Consider the following 19,884-nt stretch of genomic DNA (forward strand, 5'->3'; position numbering starts at 1 on the left):
GGAGCTTACATTTTAAACACACAAAGAAGTACACAATACTTTGAAGAGGGAAAAATTGAACCAGCAATTGGGGGCAGGGTGAGGTGGGAATTAGGAAAAGCTTAATTCAATTTAGGTAATATTTATTAGGGCAGCCAGGTGACACAATGCATAGAATGCTGGGCTTGGAGTCAGGAAGATTCATCTTCTTCAATTCAAATCTGGCCTCAGAGACTTACTAGCTGTGTGATCCTGGTCAAGTCAATTAACCCTGTTTGCCTCAGTTTCCTCATCTATCAAATGAGCTGGAGAAGGAAATGGCAAACTATTCCAGTATTTGCCAAGAAAATTCCAAATGGAGTCATGAAAAGTCAGACACAACTGAACAATAGTATTTAATGAACACCTACAGTGTGCAGTAGGCTTTACAGTATAGCTCTGCTAGATGCTAGACTTATATAGAAGAAAAACATCAAAGCTCATGCCCTGGACCTACATATAATACCCCACTCGGTCTGAGACCAGAACTGAACTCGGGTCCTCCTGACTCCAGGGCCAGCACTTTACTCACTTCCACACCTAGCCGCCCCTAGTCTGTTTTATTTTTGAATAGGGGTTTAATAAATGTTGAATTGAATAGTAGCTCAAGTTGGAGTTTGAAGGTAGAAAAAGATCTCTACTAGCTGACACCAGAAGAGAATATATTCCAGAAATATGGAATATTCCTTGGGAAGTAAGGAAGCAGGAGAGTTCTTGGTGAATTCAGGGAACTTTTTTTTTCTATCGGGGGATGGCTAGGAGTACAGTTTGACTGGAACATAGAGTGAGTGGAGGAAAGGTACAAAGGAAGATTGGAACCAGACTGTGAAGAACCTTAGATGCTAGGCTGAGTTTGTACTTTATCCTCAAGTCACAAAGAAACTACAGAAGGATTTTGAACAGGAGAGTGATGTAGTAGGACCTCTACATTAGGAAAATTATTTTGATACCTGGGTGAAGGCTAGAGTAGAAAAAGAAAAGATTGGAGGCATTTAGTGAGTTATGGCAAAAATTCTAGAGTGAGATTAGAGCAGGTGCCGGCATTTTGTGGTGGTAGCCAGTAGGCAGAGGGTGAAGGGATAGATTTGAAATACGGTGTAGAGACAGACCAGGTAGGACTTGGCCACTGATTGGATTAGGGAAGAGTGGGGAAGGAAGAATCAAAGGCATTTGTCACCTTTTCAGGACATATTTGAAACATATAATTCCATAGACACTGGAGTATATGCCAGAAATTCACTTCAGTGCACCCCATGAAGCAGTGATAGCATCTGGATTTGAAATCCAAGTACTGTGTTTCCCCGATAATAAGACCTATCCCGAAAATAAGCCCTCCCCTTACTGTGTAAGATTCCTCTAAAATAAGCCCTCCCCCGAAAATAAGCCCTCCCCCGAAAATAAGCCCTATTGAGATTGCTACTGTAGCGAAGGTGATCCCCTGCGCTACACGCTACATTACGGTACCCTCTGTATGCCCCGCCCCCCCCCCCCAGGTGAAACGCACGCCTCGCTCCGAGCTGCATCCAATCAGAGCTGCAGCAGTGAGCGAGTCATCCTGTTCTTCCCCAGTGATTTGCTTATTGAATAAAGGTACTTTTTTTGTTCACATTTACCTGTTTATTAAAATTGCTGTCAATGTTCATTAAAATAAGCCCTCCCCTGAAAATAAGCCCTCTGGTGTTTTTCTGTCCAAAAAATATAATAAGACAGTGTCTTATTATTGGGGAAACACGGGTATCTCAGTTTGAATCTTGGGTCTGCCAATTACTAGCTGTGTGTTATTGTTCAGTCGTGTCCAACTCTTGTGACACCATTTGGGGTTTTCTTGGCAAAGATACTGGAGTGGTTTGCCATTTCCTTCTCCAACTTATCTGACAGTTGAGGAAACTGAGGCAAATAGAGTTAAATGACTTGCCCAGGGTCATGTAGCTAGTTTCTGGGGTCAAATTCAAACTCAGGTTTTCCTGACTTCAGACCTAGTGCTCTATTCACTGTACCTCCTAGCTGCCCTTACCCAAATGACAACCTCTCTGGAACTCCTCAGTTTCCTCACCTAAAAAATGAGGGGGTTTGACTAGATGACCTCTAAGACCCTTCCAAGCTAGTCTATGGGCCTATGATAAAATTCAACAAATATTTATTAAGTGCCCTATGTTAGATGTTGGAGCTTCAGAAATAAAAAAGAAGCAGTTTCTTTTCAAGGTTTACATTCTATTGGGAGAATGCATGTTCCCAATGAACACATTTTAAAGGGGAGAGAGCACTAACACCTGGGAGAATCCCAGAAGGCTTCATCTGTAAGCCCCACCTGAGTTGTGTATGGAAGGAAGCTGGAAGATCTAACAACAAACATCAGAAAGGACCTACTAGGCATGGCTGACCATCTGTACAAAGGCATGTAAGTGAGGCCGATAGGTGGCTGTGATGGTAATGGCAATTAAAGATTCCCCTGTATTGGCTTGGTTTTCAAACTGATTGTGTTAAAACCCAGAGCTTGTTAATCCCACCTGTGGGATGGACTTGTTGATGTGAAAAGAGAGTCCTGAACTGGGAGGAGCTGGTGATGTAGATTTGGAGAGACAAGAGAGAGGCAGAAGAACTTATTGGAAGCAGCACCTCGTGGAGGCAGAGAGAGACTGAGAGAATTGCTGGGGACCACTTTGAATTGCCTTGGACTTTTGAGACCTGCCCCCTGAGCTGCCAAGGACTGAGGAGACATGGCTGTTTTGCTGGTACTTTGTCTGTCTGTTTTGATGTTGTTTTGCCAGATTTGTCCACTGGTGAAAGACAGTCCTTTTGTTGAAGAAGTCCTGGAACCTGGCTGTTGGCTAAGAGCTCCTGAGACTGTGCTGCAGACAGAGAGTGAATACTGTCCACTGGTGAAGGACAGTGCTGTTGTTGCAGGGGTCTGGAGACTGTCCTGCAGACAGAGTGAATACTGTCCACTGGTGAAGGACAGTGCTGTTGTTGTAGGGGTCTGGGAACCTTTCTGTTGGTTCAGAAGCCCTGAAGAAGGATTTTCTTGTTGTATGTTTACAGAAATCCTGGGAGAGGGTTTTGCTAATGTTTTCAGGGGTTCTAGGACTGTTGTACAGACAGAGGATGAATTAATGAAGGGACTGGCAATGTATCTTGTGGCCTTGCTAAGCCTTGTCTCCCCAGGAACTAAGATTGCTGAAAACTTGCCTCCTGTCAAGATGAAGAAAAGACCTCCATTTGGGTATTAAGTGCTGTGCTTAAACTTGATGTAACTCTGCGGTAGATTCAATTGTGATCCAGGGGTGGGGAACTTTTGACCTTTTTGTGTTCTATGGTTGAACAAATGAATGTACTTTGCTTAGATTGGAAACTAATCTCCATTTGAGAAGAGGGGCTTTGTGGTGGACTAAATGAAGGTACAGCCTAGGGGTGGAGTAGTATTTAGAACAGGGACTTTGTAATTGATTGAATGATTGGAAGGTCCTGGGGTGGGGTAGTCCTTGGAGATTATTTAATCACATTTAGTAAATGCTGTATTTGGAATGATGTCATGTTTTGATCTTCTCTGTTCTTGGTTTGTCACTGAATAAAATGGAAAGCACCTATGCTGGTATTCTGAACCTTGGGAAGTTGCCTTTCCTTGGCATTACATTACAGTGGCTCAGTGACTCGAGCACTGGGATTACATTGCAGGCATAGAAAACCCACCTGTTAAAAGGCAAGGAGATGGGAGAGAAAAAAAAATCACACAGGGAAGAGCTAATAATTAGGTCAGGTGGACTAAGACAGAGGGTGTGAAGATGAAAAATGTGAAATGACTTGAAAGGTAAGGGGCAGCCAAATTGTGGAAGGCTTTGAATGCTAGTCTGTATCTTATCCTAGAAGCAATAAAGAACCAATGAAAATTTTTGACTTAGGGGAGTCATATGGTTAATCCTGTGCTTTTTAGGTATATCAGTTTGCCAGCTGTGTTAAGGGCAGATTTGTAGAAGGGGCTCTACCAACTCAAAGATTACATTATTTTATATATACAATTCTGCCCTGGCCCGCCATATAGAAACAGGAGAGACAATTTAACATCAGCTACCAGCTGGTTGGCTTGCAAAAGAACTGTTCAGTCAATAAATATTGGATGGTGGGTGGGTGGGGATTAGATTGGGGGAAAATAGGTTTAACTGGTATCTGTGGATTCCCAAAGATAGATGTTTGTCTTAAAGTCCTCCAAAAGATTCCTTCCTTGTCCTACCTGTTTGCCTTAGAAGGGCCCCAGGGTCCAGCCCTTCTGTCTGATTGCTGTCGATATTCCAGTGTCAGGAAATCTACGGAAGCAGCAGGAATCAGGAGCTGCTATCTGACTGTCTCTGCAGCACCAGTTAAGCAGGGTCTCAGTGTTCTACATGATACAGAGGGGATTTGGCAGTGATTAATGACAGCCCTGCCTGAAGAAAACAGAAATTTATTTCTCAGAGAATTGTATGCTGGTGGTTTCTCTAGCTTCTTCCTAAGTCTCCCCAACCCCTAAGCAGACTCAAATCTGGTGGAATCCATAAGTTTTATCATTACGATCACCATGATGATTATGATCAAATTTCCCATCCTGAGTATATGCATATAAGTGGGGGTTGGTGATAAGAGAATTCGGATGTAATAGAATTCGTTCTTCCCTGCCCCCCCCCCCAATATTTACTAAGCATCTACTAAGTGCTGGGGATACAAAGAAAGATAAAAGATACTCCTTGCTCTCAAGGATCTCCCAAGCTAATAGAGGAAAAAACAGGAAAACAACTATGCCCAAACAAGATATAAATAGGGTAAATTTGGAAATAATCAGTATAATCCAAGACAATTCTGAAGATTTATGATGAAAAATGCTATCCATCTCCAGAGAAAGAACTGATGGAATCTGGATATAGATTGAAGCATGCTTTTTAACTTTCTTTTTATTTTTTTCTTTGGTTTGTTTTCTCTTGCAACATGGTTAATATGGAAATGTTTTGCATATTTTATGTGTATAATCTCTATCAAATTACTTGCCTTCTCAAGGCAGGGGAAGGAGAGAGAATTTGGAACTAAAAATTAAGAAAAAGAGGTAAAAAAAAAAAGTAAACTAATGATCTCTTTAATTGCCAAGCATAATGGTCTTTCTCATCCCAGTTGATCTTTCTGCAGCATCTGACACTGTCAAGATTGTCTCTCTTGGTCCTCCTACATTTCTGCTAGATTATTATCCATATTAGACTGTGTACGTTCCCTAGGGTTCTGCCTGGGACCTCTTCTATTTTCTCTCATATGATAATTTTATCAGCTCCCTTGAGTTTAATTATCTCCCTGCAGATGAACCCAAATCTATATATCTAACCCTGGTCTCTCCCTTGCCAGTTATACTTCTCTAATTCAGTATGTCGAAAACTGGATTAATCATCCCCTCAAACCTACCAGTTTTCTGAAGGTCCCTATTTCTGCAGTGGGAACCACTAACCTTTCAGTCACTCAGGTTTTACAAACTCATCTTTATCCCAGACTCCTCATTCTCCTTCATTCCACACATTCAATCAGCTGCCAAATCTCCTTATGATCAATCTCCAAGATCTTTCACATTTATCTTCTATTGACAAAGTCATTAAACCTAATTGAGGTTTTCATCACCTCTGGCTGATGAGGTATGGGCTCTGGAACCCTCCCCCCCTTGAACTGATTAAATCATCCCATTTGATGAGGCCATAAGCCCTACAGGAGCCTATCTCTGTTACTAGATTTCCCACCCTTGAGCCTATCAAAATATCAATCCACCCTGGACCTGGCCTCACCCACCATTGTCTGTAGCCTCCAGCAACTTCCCACCCTTAGTCACTCATTGTCCTCATTAACTCCTCCTGAACACCCTCCCCAAACTCCTCCTCTAGATTCCTCCCACAACCTTCTATATATGACCCCATCCATATTTGTGAGAGCGCCATAGAATGACCTTGCACAGGCTAACTATGTCCAATGCAAACGAACTTTTAATAAACTTTACTTTTCTTTGGCTGAGAAGACTTCAGTCGAATTCATTCAAAGCCTATACCTCAAGGACTCAAGAAGAGCTCGAGGGGGCTCTGGGTACCTCATCATTGCCCTTACTTCTACAGTTATCCCTTCCACATTGTTGGGGTTACAAGTACAGCACCCCCTTTTGTAATTTTTTCTTTTATGGAGAGTTTGTAGTACTTTTATTGTAAAATTTGGTTTAAGTATTTGGTCGTAGGCTCTGTCATTTGCTGGCCTTCATGTGTCATCTATGGCTTCCATAAAATTCCCATTTAATTTCTTATGCCAACTTACAATATATTGAAATCACAAAGGAGAAAGTCATGATGTGGAAGGGATAGCTGAATAAGAGACTCAAGACTATTTGGGTTTCCCTGTCTCATCTCTCCCCTAATACAACTGCCAAAGTGATTTTCCTTAAGTACAAGCCTGACCACGTTACTCTCATACTCCAATGGTTCTATATTACCTTTAGGGCCAAATATAAGCTTTTCTGATTGGCTTTTAAATGCAGGGTTTTATTTTGGATGCAGTTAATTTCTGGACAATTATACTCTAAATTCAAACAATGGGTTGCTTTTCATTCATTGTGACACAGCTCCACCTAGTGACCTACCCAATGTTTACCCTTCTCTCTCTCAAAAAGAGGATGGTTTCCTGGATCAGAATCTCCAATGGTGATCCAAAGGGTTATAAGAGAAAATATTAGAACTTTAAAGGGGCAACTCAGTCTATGCAAAGTGTCATTCCCAGTGCAGTGGATTTTGAACTTATTTGTTAAAAATATAAAAAGTGCAACACTTTGTTTTGCACAAACTCATTGAGATTAGAGAAGATGGAAATTCACTATTATAAGTATTATGATTTGGTAAATGTAGCCTCTATGTCTTCAGTTACTGAGTTTGTACTAAAACAAATTTAGAACTGGATCTTTGAATTGCTATTAATGTGTTAAGCATATCCAATCACTTTGCTCTTAATAAAAACAATGCTAATATTTTAACAAGACCAAAAGGATCTACCATTAGCCAGAAGAATATTTTAAAATATGCATCCTTTTAAATATTGTTTTTCTGTACTATACATCTAAGCATAATAGTATATATGAGAAATTTATAATTAGATGTGTATGTTAAACAATTTTTTTACTGATGAGGTATAGAGGTATATTATCAAAGTTTTTAAGACTACTATACTGTATCATATAAAGGCCCAAATCTAGGTAACACAAAGCAGAAACTATGGTCACATCTGTTTAGATGTTATTTTAACTTTTCTTATGTACACATATCAAAGTAACAATCTGATTTTTCAGCTTCTATGACAGGCACTGAGAATATTAGTTATCAGAACTGCAACATTTTTATTTTCAAGATTTTTTTTTTGAAAGGCATCATATATACCAAAATATTTACAAAAGCACTTTTTGTGATAGCAAAAAACCTGGAAACAAAGTGGAAACCTGTTGATTAGAAAATGGCTGAACAAATTATAGTATGTGAATAATCAAATGTGTCAAAAGAATTTGGGGAATATGAGGAATTCAGCGAAACATGGAAAGTTCTCTTAAGTGATAGACTAGCATTGCCCTCCTTCCTTGGAAAGGGAGGGCTGGGGAATGATGGTCAAACTGGGTATTTGTTGGTTGTTTTAACTGTTTTTCCTACAAGGGATGGTTCCCCTGATTATGTGAGGGTATATAATCAAACTCTGATGTAAAAAAATCTTTTTTGAATGGTTCAACTATGCACATTCAGAAAAAAATCAGATGAAAAGCACATATTGTCCAGATTAAGAAACCTGGCTGGGAGCCCAGAGTTAGTCAACATGGACAAATGTTGCAAAAAGAAAATAAACTAGGTCCAGAATTGAGGATTCAAGCAGGATCCCAGTTGAAAATGACCAGTTTTCAGTTATCAAAAACATAGCTGTGAATAGTGAATGACCTCAATTTTGGAAAGATACCTTTGCATAAACTGTAGCATTTATCAATGACTTAAAAACCAAACCCCAACAGATGTTATGCAGCTATGTGCTAGACACTAGAGACAGACAAAAAAAATTAAGCTGTTCCCACATTTAAGGATTTTACTGGAAAAGGGCATGAACTTGGCATATAGTGAGGGTAACAAATAATCGGTAGGATATTGAATATTCATCAAGCTATCATTTAGAGATGAGTCAAAAGCAATGTTTATCCCACCCTCTGATCACTCTTTCAATGAATGCTTCAAATCTTAAAGGAAATTGTCCATAATCAATTACCCTTGTGGATGTTCCTTAAAACTCTTTCCTGAGCCCTTTTACTTTTGTGGTAACCTTGGATTGACTTCAGTATAGCCCTCATCTCTCCTATAAACCAGTCTCACATCACCAATAGAGGTATTGAACAATTCAAATGATATCAAAGTAGCCAAAACAGCTTTTCTTACCTTTGCACCCAATTCACTTTCCTAAACCTTATTTATTAGACACCAGGATTCTTCAGATTTCTTCAATCTTAACCTCAATGTTATCTTTGGACTCTCCATTTGACTGTGGGGATACAAAGGCCTTGCTCTTGCCCTGCTCTGAAGGCATCCAAGTCTAGTGGTGGAGACAACACACACAATTTTGACATAAAAAAGTGAAATCCATAGGCTTTGGCAACTGATTGAATATGGGGAATAGTGAGCCTGGGAAGATCATGTAAATACAGCCCCTCAAAGCTGTTTTGGTTCTCAGATTCATCATGTCCTAGCCAACAATGGAAGATCTGATTTTGAGATTACAGGCCTTCCAAAGAAAAAACAGCAACACAAGTACCATCACTACCCCCAAGAAAAGACAAGACACCCAAGAATTCTTTTTTTTTTCTTCTACATTTTAATATAGGTGTAACAATGAATGATTCCTTCACTTCAGCTCCTTCACAGCCAAACCTGGAGGGAAGTAGACAGAAAGATGAGTCACCCAGAAGACAGACTTTCACTCCAATTGCTGTCTAAAAACACTACATTTGTAGTGTAGCTAAGGGAAAAGTTGGCAAAGCTTAGAAAACATTAGTCTCCAAAGATGTTTAAACAAGCACTAAGACTGACTATACTAAAACAATGAAAATGGGCCCACACACCCAGACAAGTGAGAGATTCCAATTAAGTCATACATAAAGCTACACTGTCTCAGACCCTCCCTCCACCCCCAAGAAGAGCGCAAATGGAGTCAGGGTTCCAAAAGCTTCAGTTGAGATACTAGAACAGTGTTACTTTTGTTAGGTGTTTTCTATTATCTGGGCAGAAAATTTAGATCTCCTAGATTGGGTCAATACAACCAAGATGATCTAGCTCTTAAGTAGAAGTTTACAGTTAAACTTCAAAGCAGAAACAGTCCAGGATGCTAATTGCTACATATGATAATGTTGCCAACCAAGGCAACATCATGGAGAGTGCTGGATCTTGATTCAAATCCTACCTCAGTACCCATGGGCAGACTCGGATACTAAATTTAAAACAGGTTGTGAGCCCTCACACTGCAAAGTATTAGTACTTTATGTGAAACATTTAAGGAAGCACACGGCCACATTTATGTAGCTCTTATCAGGTTTATAAAGCCCTTCCCACTAAAACCAAACTGGGCAGGACTTCTATTTGATCTTCTGACTCAAAGTTTGGCACTGTTCTACTGTTCCCTGGAGTGAGCAGCAAGGTGACAAGGCTCTCTTCTCTTGCAGGTGTCTTGGGAGTTGTTTACAAAGCACAGAACTTTACAGACAAATTAAACTGACAGGCCCTTAACAGTAGGTATTTTGGAAGCACCCACTATACAATCTAGCATTCTTAGTTTTAGAAAACAGGTTCCCACTTCAGCCTTTGTGCCCAAGCCTTTTAGGCCAACTCACCAGGAGGTAGGGACTGTTTAAGTTTCTCTGCCTTCTCTTTGTCTGTGATAACCAATGTGTACAGGTACCTGCTGCAGCGAACCTTAAACTTCACATTGTCCTTGTTTTTCTTGATCTTGACAGCTACAAGAAAGAAAGGTCCCAAAATTGCTAAGAGAAAGGACACATGACAATACCAAGAGTAGTGGAGGCAGAAATTTGGTGGATGGGAAGGAAGCTAGATCACCCACTAGTCACATAAATAGGACTATTTCTCATTCTCCCGGCCTTCACCAAAAGGCAGGTCAGATTTTTCTACTTTTCCCCTACATCAAGAGCAGTTTTTGATAAAACCATACAAGTTTTAAGACAAAACTTCAAATTAAAGACTAATCTGTTTGAAATCTTACATCTACATAATGGTGTATATTTTCATTTCATAATGTGAAAAGTGTGAGCATATTTCCATACATTCTAGAGGTACTTAAGATTGGTGGAACACATCTTCTTAGGATCAGGTTATAGTAATTCCATCAGAAAAAAAACCCAAGAGCTTATCATTACAGAAGTTGTTAGAATGCTAACAAGTAAGAAGCAGGTGGTTAAGTACTGAATTTAGGTATTCCTGTCAATGAATGAAGAGAAAAAGCAATACAAAAAAAAAATTCCAGAGAAAAGCAGACTCACAATTAAATTAACTCAACAACAACAAAACTGGCAACTCCATATATTTCAACACTTTTAGGGGATATGGATGTTAAGTGCTGGCACTCCAAAAGAAGTAGCACTGCAGTAATCAGAGGCTACAATCAAAGCATCATATAAATTCATAATCTAAATTTCCATTCAAATGAGCAAATTCTTATGTCCCAACATCTCTACTGAACATTCTACTTTGTATAACAGATGTACTCATAAGAAATCTGGATGCCAAATGATTTTCTGCAACCTAATTTACTACTTTTGCAAATTGAGCACTGGATTAAAATTAAAAATTAGAAAACTTAGGTTCTTTCATTTACTGGCTTTGTGATTCTGGGAAACATCACTTCATTTCCATATTCTAAACCTGTTTATCCATACTTCCCCCACCCCTTCCACCAAACAGTACCATATATGCCCCCACATTTAATTATTTACTATCTTGCAATATATCATTCCTAGGCCAGCTAGGTGGCACAGTGCATAAAATGCCTGAAGTTAGGATGACCTGAGTTCACACTGACCTCACACACTTACTAGCTGTGTGACCCTGGGCTCTCAACCCTGTTTGTCTGCTTCTTCAACTGTAAAATGAGCTTGAGAAGGAAATGGCAAACCACTCCACTTATCTTTGCCAAGAAAAACCCTAATGGGGTCATGAGAGTTAGGACAGAAAAACAATTCAATTCAAAGCTTTAAAATCACATGTTTAAAAAAAATATACATATACTATTATTAATATTATTTTACATGTAACTGGGAAATAAGATATACAGGCACTGGGAGAGAGCAGATTGGAGGGGATATCCAGTGGGATCACTATTTTGGGGTGGTGGGTAGGGGAAAAACGGGGAGAAAATTTGTGATTTTACTGGATTTTAAAGTAAAAGCCATATATGTAATAAGTACTCTAAAACCGCCACCATGGCATCTAGAATCGGAAAGTTTATGCAATCAAACTCCCTTCTGAAACTGAGGACCTGAAAAATTCAATGACTTGTCCAAGATCACAGGCAGAAATTCTCAGTCAGGATTTGACCTAGTTGCTCTGACTACAGATCCAGTAATTTTTCCAAGGAAGCAAAATACATTTTCTACTGGACGATGAGGAGGACATCAGGAAAAGTTCCACATTAAAATAATTTTTTTGGTTATAAAGTCATATTTTGAGTCCTCTTCTGAACTCCCTTCTATAAAAATTTGTTTTACTGATGTGTTCCCCCCCCTTGTTCCTAAAAGCTCTCAGTTAATCCTCCTCTTTCCCTCACTCCCAAAACAATCAAGGGCAGTATGAGCATACATATGCTCATATATACACTGGCATAGGGTTTTACAAAACAGGAAGGTTCATGTTGGGCTAGGCTAAGTTCGAAGGGCTTTTGAGGACAGGACAGAAAAGCAAGAAAGAATGGCTAGAAGCTAGTATTTGGGCTCACTACTGGCTCCAAACCCTGGCTACCCCATGTGTCATGTCTTCCCTTCTTTGGGCCCCAGTGTCCTTTATTTAACATGGTATAGTGAGAAGCGTTGGATTAAGAAACAGTTGAAGGATCTAGGTCCAAATTTTAGTGGCTACTTAAAACAGTGAGCCCTTAAGAAGTAATTTTTTTCTCCCCCAATTATTTTATCATGTGTAAAAATAAGGCCAGATAACATGACCTTAAGTGCCTTCCAGCTCTAACACAGTAATTCCTCCTTCAAACTCACACTCTTTTTTTAAACTTATGCCTAGTTAGTGCCAAAGTCACTGTTTATTCTAACAATAGTCCTGAGTTTCTTTAGTCCCTATTTCTGCCACTAACAAGACAGGTAAGTGGGTTGAACCAGACCTCTTTTAAGGCTCCCTTAAAACTTCTTTGTTCTATAGCTCTAAACAATGGGTTTATGCCTATGGACCCCATTCTCAGAATATTGATAAATATACACAAACAGAACATACTATTATTACAAAGGAAAGCCCCTACCTCCCAGGGGTGTTGCTGAGGATGAAAGGACATCCACTAACAGGGATGTGAATAGGTCCAAGTTCTAGACTTCATCATGTATACCACAAACAGCTTGCTGCAGCTAATTTGATCCCTTCTAAATCAAATTTTTTCTAAAATATGCACATTTAGCCAACATTTGGGGGCAGGGGAAGTCTTCCACAAATATTTGAAGGAGCAGGAAAGATAACTTACATTTGGCATCTTTTCTCCTGGCCGTGAGCAAGAAGTCCTTTATTTCCTCGATTTTTCGGGGCTGCAACACAAGACTCTAGTTGGGTATCATTGCAGGTGAAGAGCTCCCCATTCCTCCATAAATAAATGGCAAATCCAGGGGCGGCCAGGCCAGGTGGCTCAGCAAGTAAGAGCACTGGCCCCAGTGTGGGGATCAAATCTGGGCTCAGATACTTAGCACCACACCCAGAAACAACTGGCCCTGTAACCTTGAACAAATTACTTAACCCCAATTGCTTAAAAAAAAAAAAAGGCAAATCCAATCAATCAACAAACATTTCAAGCACTGGTAAAAACTACATAGACGACTACATAAGAATTAAAAAATAAACTACATATGGGTTAAATAACATTTACTACATAAATTACAAAGAATTAAGCAATTGCTACTTGCAAAGAGCTTACTTGTAGAATTAAGTGTTAGGAAAAGCTTAAGAGATCATCTAGTTCAGGGATTCTTATCCTCTTGTGTCAAGGTCTCACAAATAAGGTTTCCAATGCACAAAATAATGCAAAATTACAAAGAAAGTCAGTTTTATTGAAATAGTCATCAAGATGTTTTTAAAATAGAGGCTCACCGATTCCAGGTTAAGAAACCCTGATCTAGTCCAACACCTTCATTTTAGTGATGAGTAAAAAAAACAAAAACAAAAACAACCCCCAAAACTAGGCCCAAAAGAGGTGATTTGTCTAAAGTCACAAATAAGTAGAATTCGAACTCATGTGCTACGGTTAAAGCTCTCTAAAAAGCAAAAACAGAAGGAAGCAGTTTGGCATAAAACGGATACTGTGTTAGGCAAGGGAATAAGGAGGTCTTGGGTTCAAATCCCACCGCTGTGTGGGTTACACAGCAAGGCAGAGAGGCTGTTAGGTGGTGCAGTAGATAAAGCGCTGGACTTGCGAGTCAGAAGGTCGGAGTTACCTCCTTATCTCCCAGGAGTGTTGCGAGGTTGAAACATTTTTGTAAAGCACTTTGTAAAGGATAACAATTACTATTTAGTCACTTCACCTCGGTTTTCTCATCTGTAAGGGAGGGGGCTGGGCTTAGGGAGCAGCTACGGTCCCTTCAGGTCTCCCCACCATTTCTATAGAAAAGCAGGCCTGTGCGCAGACAGGCTGTGGGCCCTAGGACTCACCATGGTGGCGGCGTTGGCGGGACGAGGAGCAGCTTGTTGCCTGAGAGGTCGTGCCTGCAAGCAAGGAGGGGAACATGGCGTCAGTGGGACGGGACCCCCTGAGTTCTCAGTCCTATTTTCCCGTCCCGCTCCGAGAATAAGTTCCCTGGTTATAACTCAGTTACCCCCACCCCCATCCCCTGGAGAAGCCCCGAGCAGTCCCGGCCCCCCACAACACGAGGATGGCACCGGATTCCCCCCCAAAACTTACTTCGGTAGAGACACAACTGCCAAGGGGCCGAGGAAGACGAAAAAAGATGAATTTCCACTTCCGGCCAGTTAAGACCGCCCACAGTAACCCGGCGCTACGGTATCCGCGATGGATCAAATGTCATAGTCTTGCGTTTCCCTTCCTCCCTTCAATTTCTCTTGAACCGGTGTATTCCAGAATTTTAAAAGGGATTCGCATTTGCCTTTATCGATCTGTTTGAAGCGATTGCGCACTTACAAGCAAATAAACAAACAAACCCACCCAGGGTTTAATGTAGGGAAGCTTTCCCTCTTCCGATACATTCTATTTTCTAGGATGCTTGATTATTGAGTAGTGGAAAAACGCCCTGAATATGAAATGGGGACACCTGGGGTCTTTATTCTAGTTCCGCCACTAACTTGTGTAGTTTGGGGGCCAGAGATTTTTAAATCTTTGGGTATAATTTTTTCCACCAATAAGGTAAAGGGGAGAGTGAACTCTATAGCTTTATGATTTCAGTACTTAATGCACAAAGTAAATACTTGGCAAATGCTTGCTGATTCTTCGAGAAAAAAAAAAAGACCATTCCATTTTCGAGTTAGTGATAGTGAAGAGGAAGTCTAAGCATGGTCTGAGTAGGATCCCTCTTCATTTCCTACTCAGCTGTTTTTTTTTTTTTTAACTTCTCCATCATGTCCCACAGGAACCTTTTCATCCTGCAAGATCATATCAGCCTTAGAATTCACACATAATCAGCACCCTTTGCCACGAAGTGCCTCTGAATGGAGGTTGAGAGGAGAGTTACTCCCAGATCCTTCTTTTAAGGTGGCTTCCCAGGCTGGCCATCTCATCATTTCCCACCCAGCAGAGCGAATCACCTTGAGCATACGGGCAGACACTGGTTTACCCTGTTAGGGTTGGCTGTTGGGGTGAAATGAGATATTCATAGGTCACTAGTTAACAAAAGGGGTTTACTTTACTATAAGCAAGGATACATTACTCAGCTTTCTTTGCCTCCTTATGGAAATGCATCTAGTCAGATTGGTAGAGTACGATTCACATGGATTTGAAGTCCTCACTAAATTTGTTTGAGGTCTGGACTCTATGTCAGTGGGATGTTTTATGACCAGAAAGTTGTATTAAGAAAGGCATATTATTAATAACTGAAATTTCTGTTAAAGTTTGCAAAACATCTAGCATATATTATCTCAATTAATCATCACATGTTCAGTGTAAGCCTTGCCTCTTGTTTTTGGGGAGATGGTTGAACCTTGGAGGTTCACACAACAATCCTAATCACCCAGATTTCTGACTTTAATGTCATTCTTAATACTCTTCCTCATCCCACATATCCAATCAATCACTAAATTTTGTCATTTCTTCCTCTATAACCTCTCTCAAATACATCCCTTTCTTTTCACTCATCACCTTTTCTCTTAACTATTGCAGTATCTTCCTATTTGGTGCTCCTTGCCTCAAATCTCTCTCCATTCCAGTCTATTCTCCCCACGGCTGCCAAGTAGTTCCAGAAAGGACAGATGTGATCATGTTCCCCTGCTACCCAATAAATTCTAATGCCTTCCAATTACCTGTGTGATCAGATATAAACTCCATTTTGGGGGCACTTAGTGTTCTTCACAGTTTATTCCTTTCCTTCCTTTACTGTTTTTCTTGTACACTATTGCTCTCCATTCTCTCTGCATTTCAGGCATACTGGTCTACTTGCTGTTCCTCACGAATGACATTTCGCTCATCTCCGGGCCTTTGTATTGTCTCTCCCCCATTTCAGAATGCTCTTCCACCTCTCCTCAGCCTTCTTGACTTGAGTCTCTCATTTCCTCTAATACCCAGATTAAGTATCATCTTTAGAGAGATAACTCTATTGGTTCTCCCAGCTCCTAGTGCCTTCCATTATCAAGGCTACCTTAAATCTGCTTGTCTGTGTTTTGTACATATCTAAATATGTCATATTGTCTTTCTTCATTAGAATGTAAGCTTCTAGTCTGACTGAAGATCAAAGCATACTTTTTAAAACTTTGCTTTTTGTTTGTGTTTTCTTTCACAACATTATTAATATAAAAATATATTTTGCATGATGGTACATGTGAAACTTATAAAAATTACTTGTGTTCTCAATGAAGGGATGGGGGAGAAAGAGCATTTGAAACTCAAAATTTTAAAAAATGAATGTTAAAAAAGTGTCTTATATGTAATTGGAAATATGTGTGTGTGTATTTATATATGAATATAAGATCCTTGAGGGTAAGAACTGTTTAACTTTTGTCTTTATATCCCCAGAGGTTAGTATAGTATTTGAAATGGAAGGGGTATGTGGGCTGTTCAAAGACTAGCACCTCTGGTGTGAGGGCTTGCTGAGCTGTTTTCAGAGCTGCTCATCCACCTTCACCCAACTCTCACCTGTGGCTCCAGGAAACTGTAGCTTGGCAGATTCCACGTCCCAGTAAACTGTCTCAGGAGATGGGCCAAACCAGGTTGAAGGCCTCAAACATGTCAGTAAGTTAAAGTGGTGTCTACCCCAAGTTTATGATGACTTCCCCTGGTGGAATGAGCAGATGAGAATATTTTGTTTCAACGGTCATGAAAGTGGCTGAAGCAGGGGCTGTGGAGTGCTTAGAACTTGGTCAAATATCGAAGATGTTCAAAGTCATCCAAGGCATCCCAGGCCATTATCAGTGGTCTTGACTGGAGGACTTTGATGACTCAGGGAGAGTGAGGCCGCTGACTTTGTGCAACTCTGCTTCACTTAAATCCCATTCATGAAGGAGTCAAGACATCACCCCATGATGTCATTAATCCCCACTGGACAACAACTTGACACATAGTGGATACTTAAATGTTAATTGATTAAAATCCTGAAGGAGACTTTGGAGAATTGTCTTTAGACACTGACAGTCTTGGCACTTTATTGTGTTGGATTAAAGAGATGATATTAGGGGGCAAGATATCTGTCTTTGAGTATTTGAAAGCTGTCACGTGGAAGAGAGATTAGACTTGTTTTGCTTGGCTCCAGTGGGCCAAACAAAGAGCAGTGAGTCAAGGTTCTGGAGAGGCAGATTTTCAGCTCTTTGAGTAGAAATATCATTCTAATAATTAGAGATGTCAAAAAGTGAATGAGCTACTTGGGATGATAATGGATTCCTCATCCCTGGAGACTTCTGAAGAGAGGCCAGATCATCATTTTGGGGGGATGTTGTAAAGGGTAAGTGCAGGTATGAGTTAATTTAGATGGTCTTGGAAATCCTTTCTAACCCTGGGTCTGAAATTCTCTGACTTTCTTTTTTCTTGATGTGTATGCAGATAACAGTAATCTTCTTCTTGTTCAGTCAGGGAGGTGATACCACAGCTTGCAAGTAAATTGGATTTAAGTGAGATAGGGCAGTGCAAAGTCGAGAGCCTTACTTTCTCTTTTGGAGCCATCTGGGTCCAGTGGTAAGATATAGATCAGAATGACTAGAGATAGCCCTGGATATAGTGGGGGACCTAGGCTTTTTTAAGCTAAGGTCTTTAATGGATCTCAGTTTGACTGAGGCAATGCCCATTCAGTGATTAAGGCTAGGTAAGAAATGAGGCAGAGAATGGCCTCTATAACCTAAACAAAAAAAAGGGGGGGAGGGGAAGAATTTCTGGTCAAAAGAGAAACAATTGCTGTTTAACATTCACTCTAAGCCAATGGGGCCAAATCAATGACCAAGTGGGGCTTGATTAGGGTTAGTTTTTGGATTGCAAATGGAACAAAAGGAAAGATCAAGGGAGAAGATGACAGAGTTAGAAGAGAGAAGGGAGGAAAGAAAGTGGGAAAGAGAGAGAAGAAGCAGGAGAGTGTTTTTGAGATAATTGGGTATGAGTTGGAGGGAAAGAGATGGGAGGTCAGAGTGGATAGAGGTATATTTGAGATAAAGAGATAGTTCAGAGGAATAGAAAACAGGAAATAGTAATAGTAGTAGTAGTGGTGGTAGTGGTGGTGGTAGTACTACTGAATGTAGGCAATCCACATTGTGGCCCCACATATTTTACCATACCAAAAAAAAAAATGAATAAGAGCTTTTCAAAAGCTGTACTCTATTTTTTGGAGGCAATTGAGGGATTAAATGACTTGTCCAGTGTTACATAGTGTCTGAAGCCAGATTTGAACCCAAGTTCTCCTGCCTCCTGGGGCTGGTACTCTAACCACTGTACCACCTAGCTGCCTCCAAAAGCTATACTCTAGCCTGACCACCCACTTTCTGTAGCCCTTCCTGCTTTCCCCAGGTAGTGAAAGGATTAGGAGAAAGAGTTTTGTGTCTGGAATTCCTTTTTAAAACATCAGGTGCCTATATCAACTTGAAGGCAATTTGTCTTTCTTCTATCTTACTGGAGGATATGACTCTTAGAAGTTTCTCCTGCTGGCATCCAAGAATCTGTCTCTGTGCCAAACCTGACTTGTCTTGCCAACATGGACTCTTATAGTTCAGTAGTATTTATGTGCAACTCACATCTCTGTTTCAGTTCTTTCAAACTAGATGTCCCAGAGATGTCTTAAACTCAGTAAGTTCAAAACTGAACTCATCATTTTACCTCCAAAACCCTTCCCTTTTCCTGACTTCCCCATCATCCTCCTACTCACCAGGCTCTCTACCTAGGTCTTGACTCCTCATCCTTTCACTCCTTACCTCACCCCATATCTAATCTGTTGCCAAATCCTATTGATTCTACTTTCAAAGCATTACTAGCATGCCCTCTTCTCTCCTCTAACACTGACACCACTCTGGTGTAGGCCTCATCATCTCACCTGTTCAATTGCAATAGCCTGCTGATTGGTTTCCCTGCCTTAAGTGTCTCTGTGTTTCAATCCATCTTCCACTTAGCTGTCCAATTGATCTTCCTAAAGCACACATCTGACCATATAACCTTCTAGTGGTTCACTGGCTCCCTGTTGTCTCCAGGATCAAATATAAAATCTTCTCTTTGGCTTAAACTGGCCCCTTTCTACCTTTCCAATGTTATTACACTTTACTCTCTTCTTCCCCTTGCCTCCCCACATCTATTTTTCTACCTTCCCTACTGTCTCAGTGATTTATTTCTCTCAGTAAAACTTCTGAAAGGGGACCGTCAGGAATACTTGCTACACATTCATGATTCCTTTGAGGGGGAAAGGGGCTGTTGGGAAGGAAGAAATCTTAGTTTACTGTTCAGTTTGAGGATGCCTTGCTTACTTCTTATGTGGTGCTCCAGTCCCATAGTAGAGGGGACATCCAAAAGCAATTTGTATGTACTTTACAAGTCTATAGCTTAAGTATCTATTTAGATACAGAGTAGTTAACAATATTGATATAGTAAGTGATGAGGTATGGGCTCTGGGAACCCCCTGGAGCTCTCCTTGAGTCCTTGAGGTACAGGCTCTGGGAACCTCCCTTGGACTCTTGATTAAATCATCACATTTGATGAGGCAAGTCTGTTACTAGACTTCCCACCCTTGAACTGGCCTAGCCCACCATTGTTTGTGGTCTCCAGGTGGCTTCCCACCCTTAATCACTCATTGACCTCATTAACTCCTCCTGAAGACCCTCCCCAAACTCCTTCTCTAGATCACCCCTAGATTCCTCCCACAACGTTCTGTATATAAGACTCCATCTCACACCATGTAGAGTGAGAGTGCCATAGAATGCCATGGAATAGTGAGAGTGCCATGGAATAGTGAGAATGCCATGGAATAGTGAG

The 19,884-nt window shown here is 40.6% G+C and overlaps 1 protein-coding gene across 2 annotated transcripts in view; it reads right to left on the reverse strand.

The window, feature by feature from the left end:
* Window positions 1-8,866: 8,866 nt before the first annotated feature.
* Window positions 8,867-19,884, reverse strand: part of RPL38 (ribosomal protein L38) — a 312,431-nt gene continuing 301,413 nt past the window's right edge. For both annotated transcript variants that reach the window (XM_069076505.1, XM_069076504.1), the window contains 5 exons: window positions 14,188-14,272; window positions 13,938-13,991; window positions 12,763-12,823; window positions 9,902-10,024; window positions 8,867-8,945 (listed from right to left, as the gene is read on the reverse strand). In XM_069076505.1, the coding sequence (XP_068932606.1) occupies window positions 8,920-8,945; window positions 9,902-10,024; window positions 12,763-12,823; window positions 13,938-13,940 (213 nt within the window). In that variant the 5' untranslated portion in view covers window positions 13,941-13,991; window positions 14,188-14,272 and the 3' untranslated portion in view covers window positions 8,867-8,919. Of the gene's footprint in view, window positions 8,946-9,901; window positions 10,025-12,762; window positions 12,824-13,937; window positions 13,992-14,187; window positions 14,273-19,884 lie in introns of those variants that run through there.

This window comes from Petaurus breviceps, unplaced genomic scaffold (assembly GCF_028583685.1).
Source record: "Petaurus breviceps papuanus isolate PSGF00001 unplaced genomic scaffold, PetGlider_PUasm1.0 90925, whole genome shotgun sequence".
Lineage (NCBI taxonomy): Eukaryota > Metazoa > Chordata > Mammalia > Diprotodontia > Petauridae > Petaurus > Petaurus breviceps.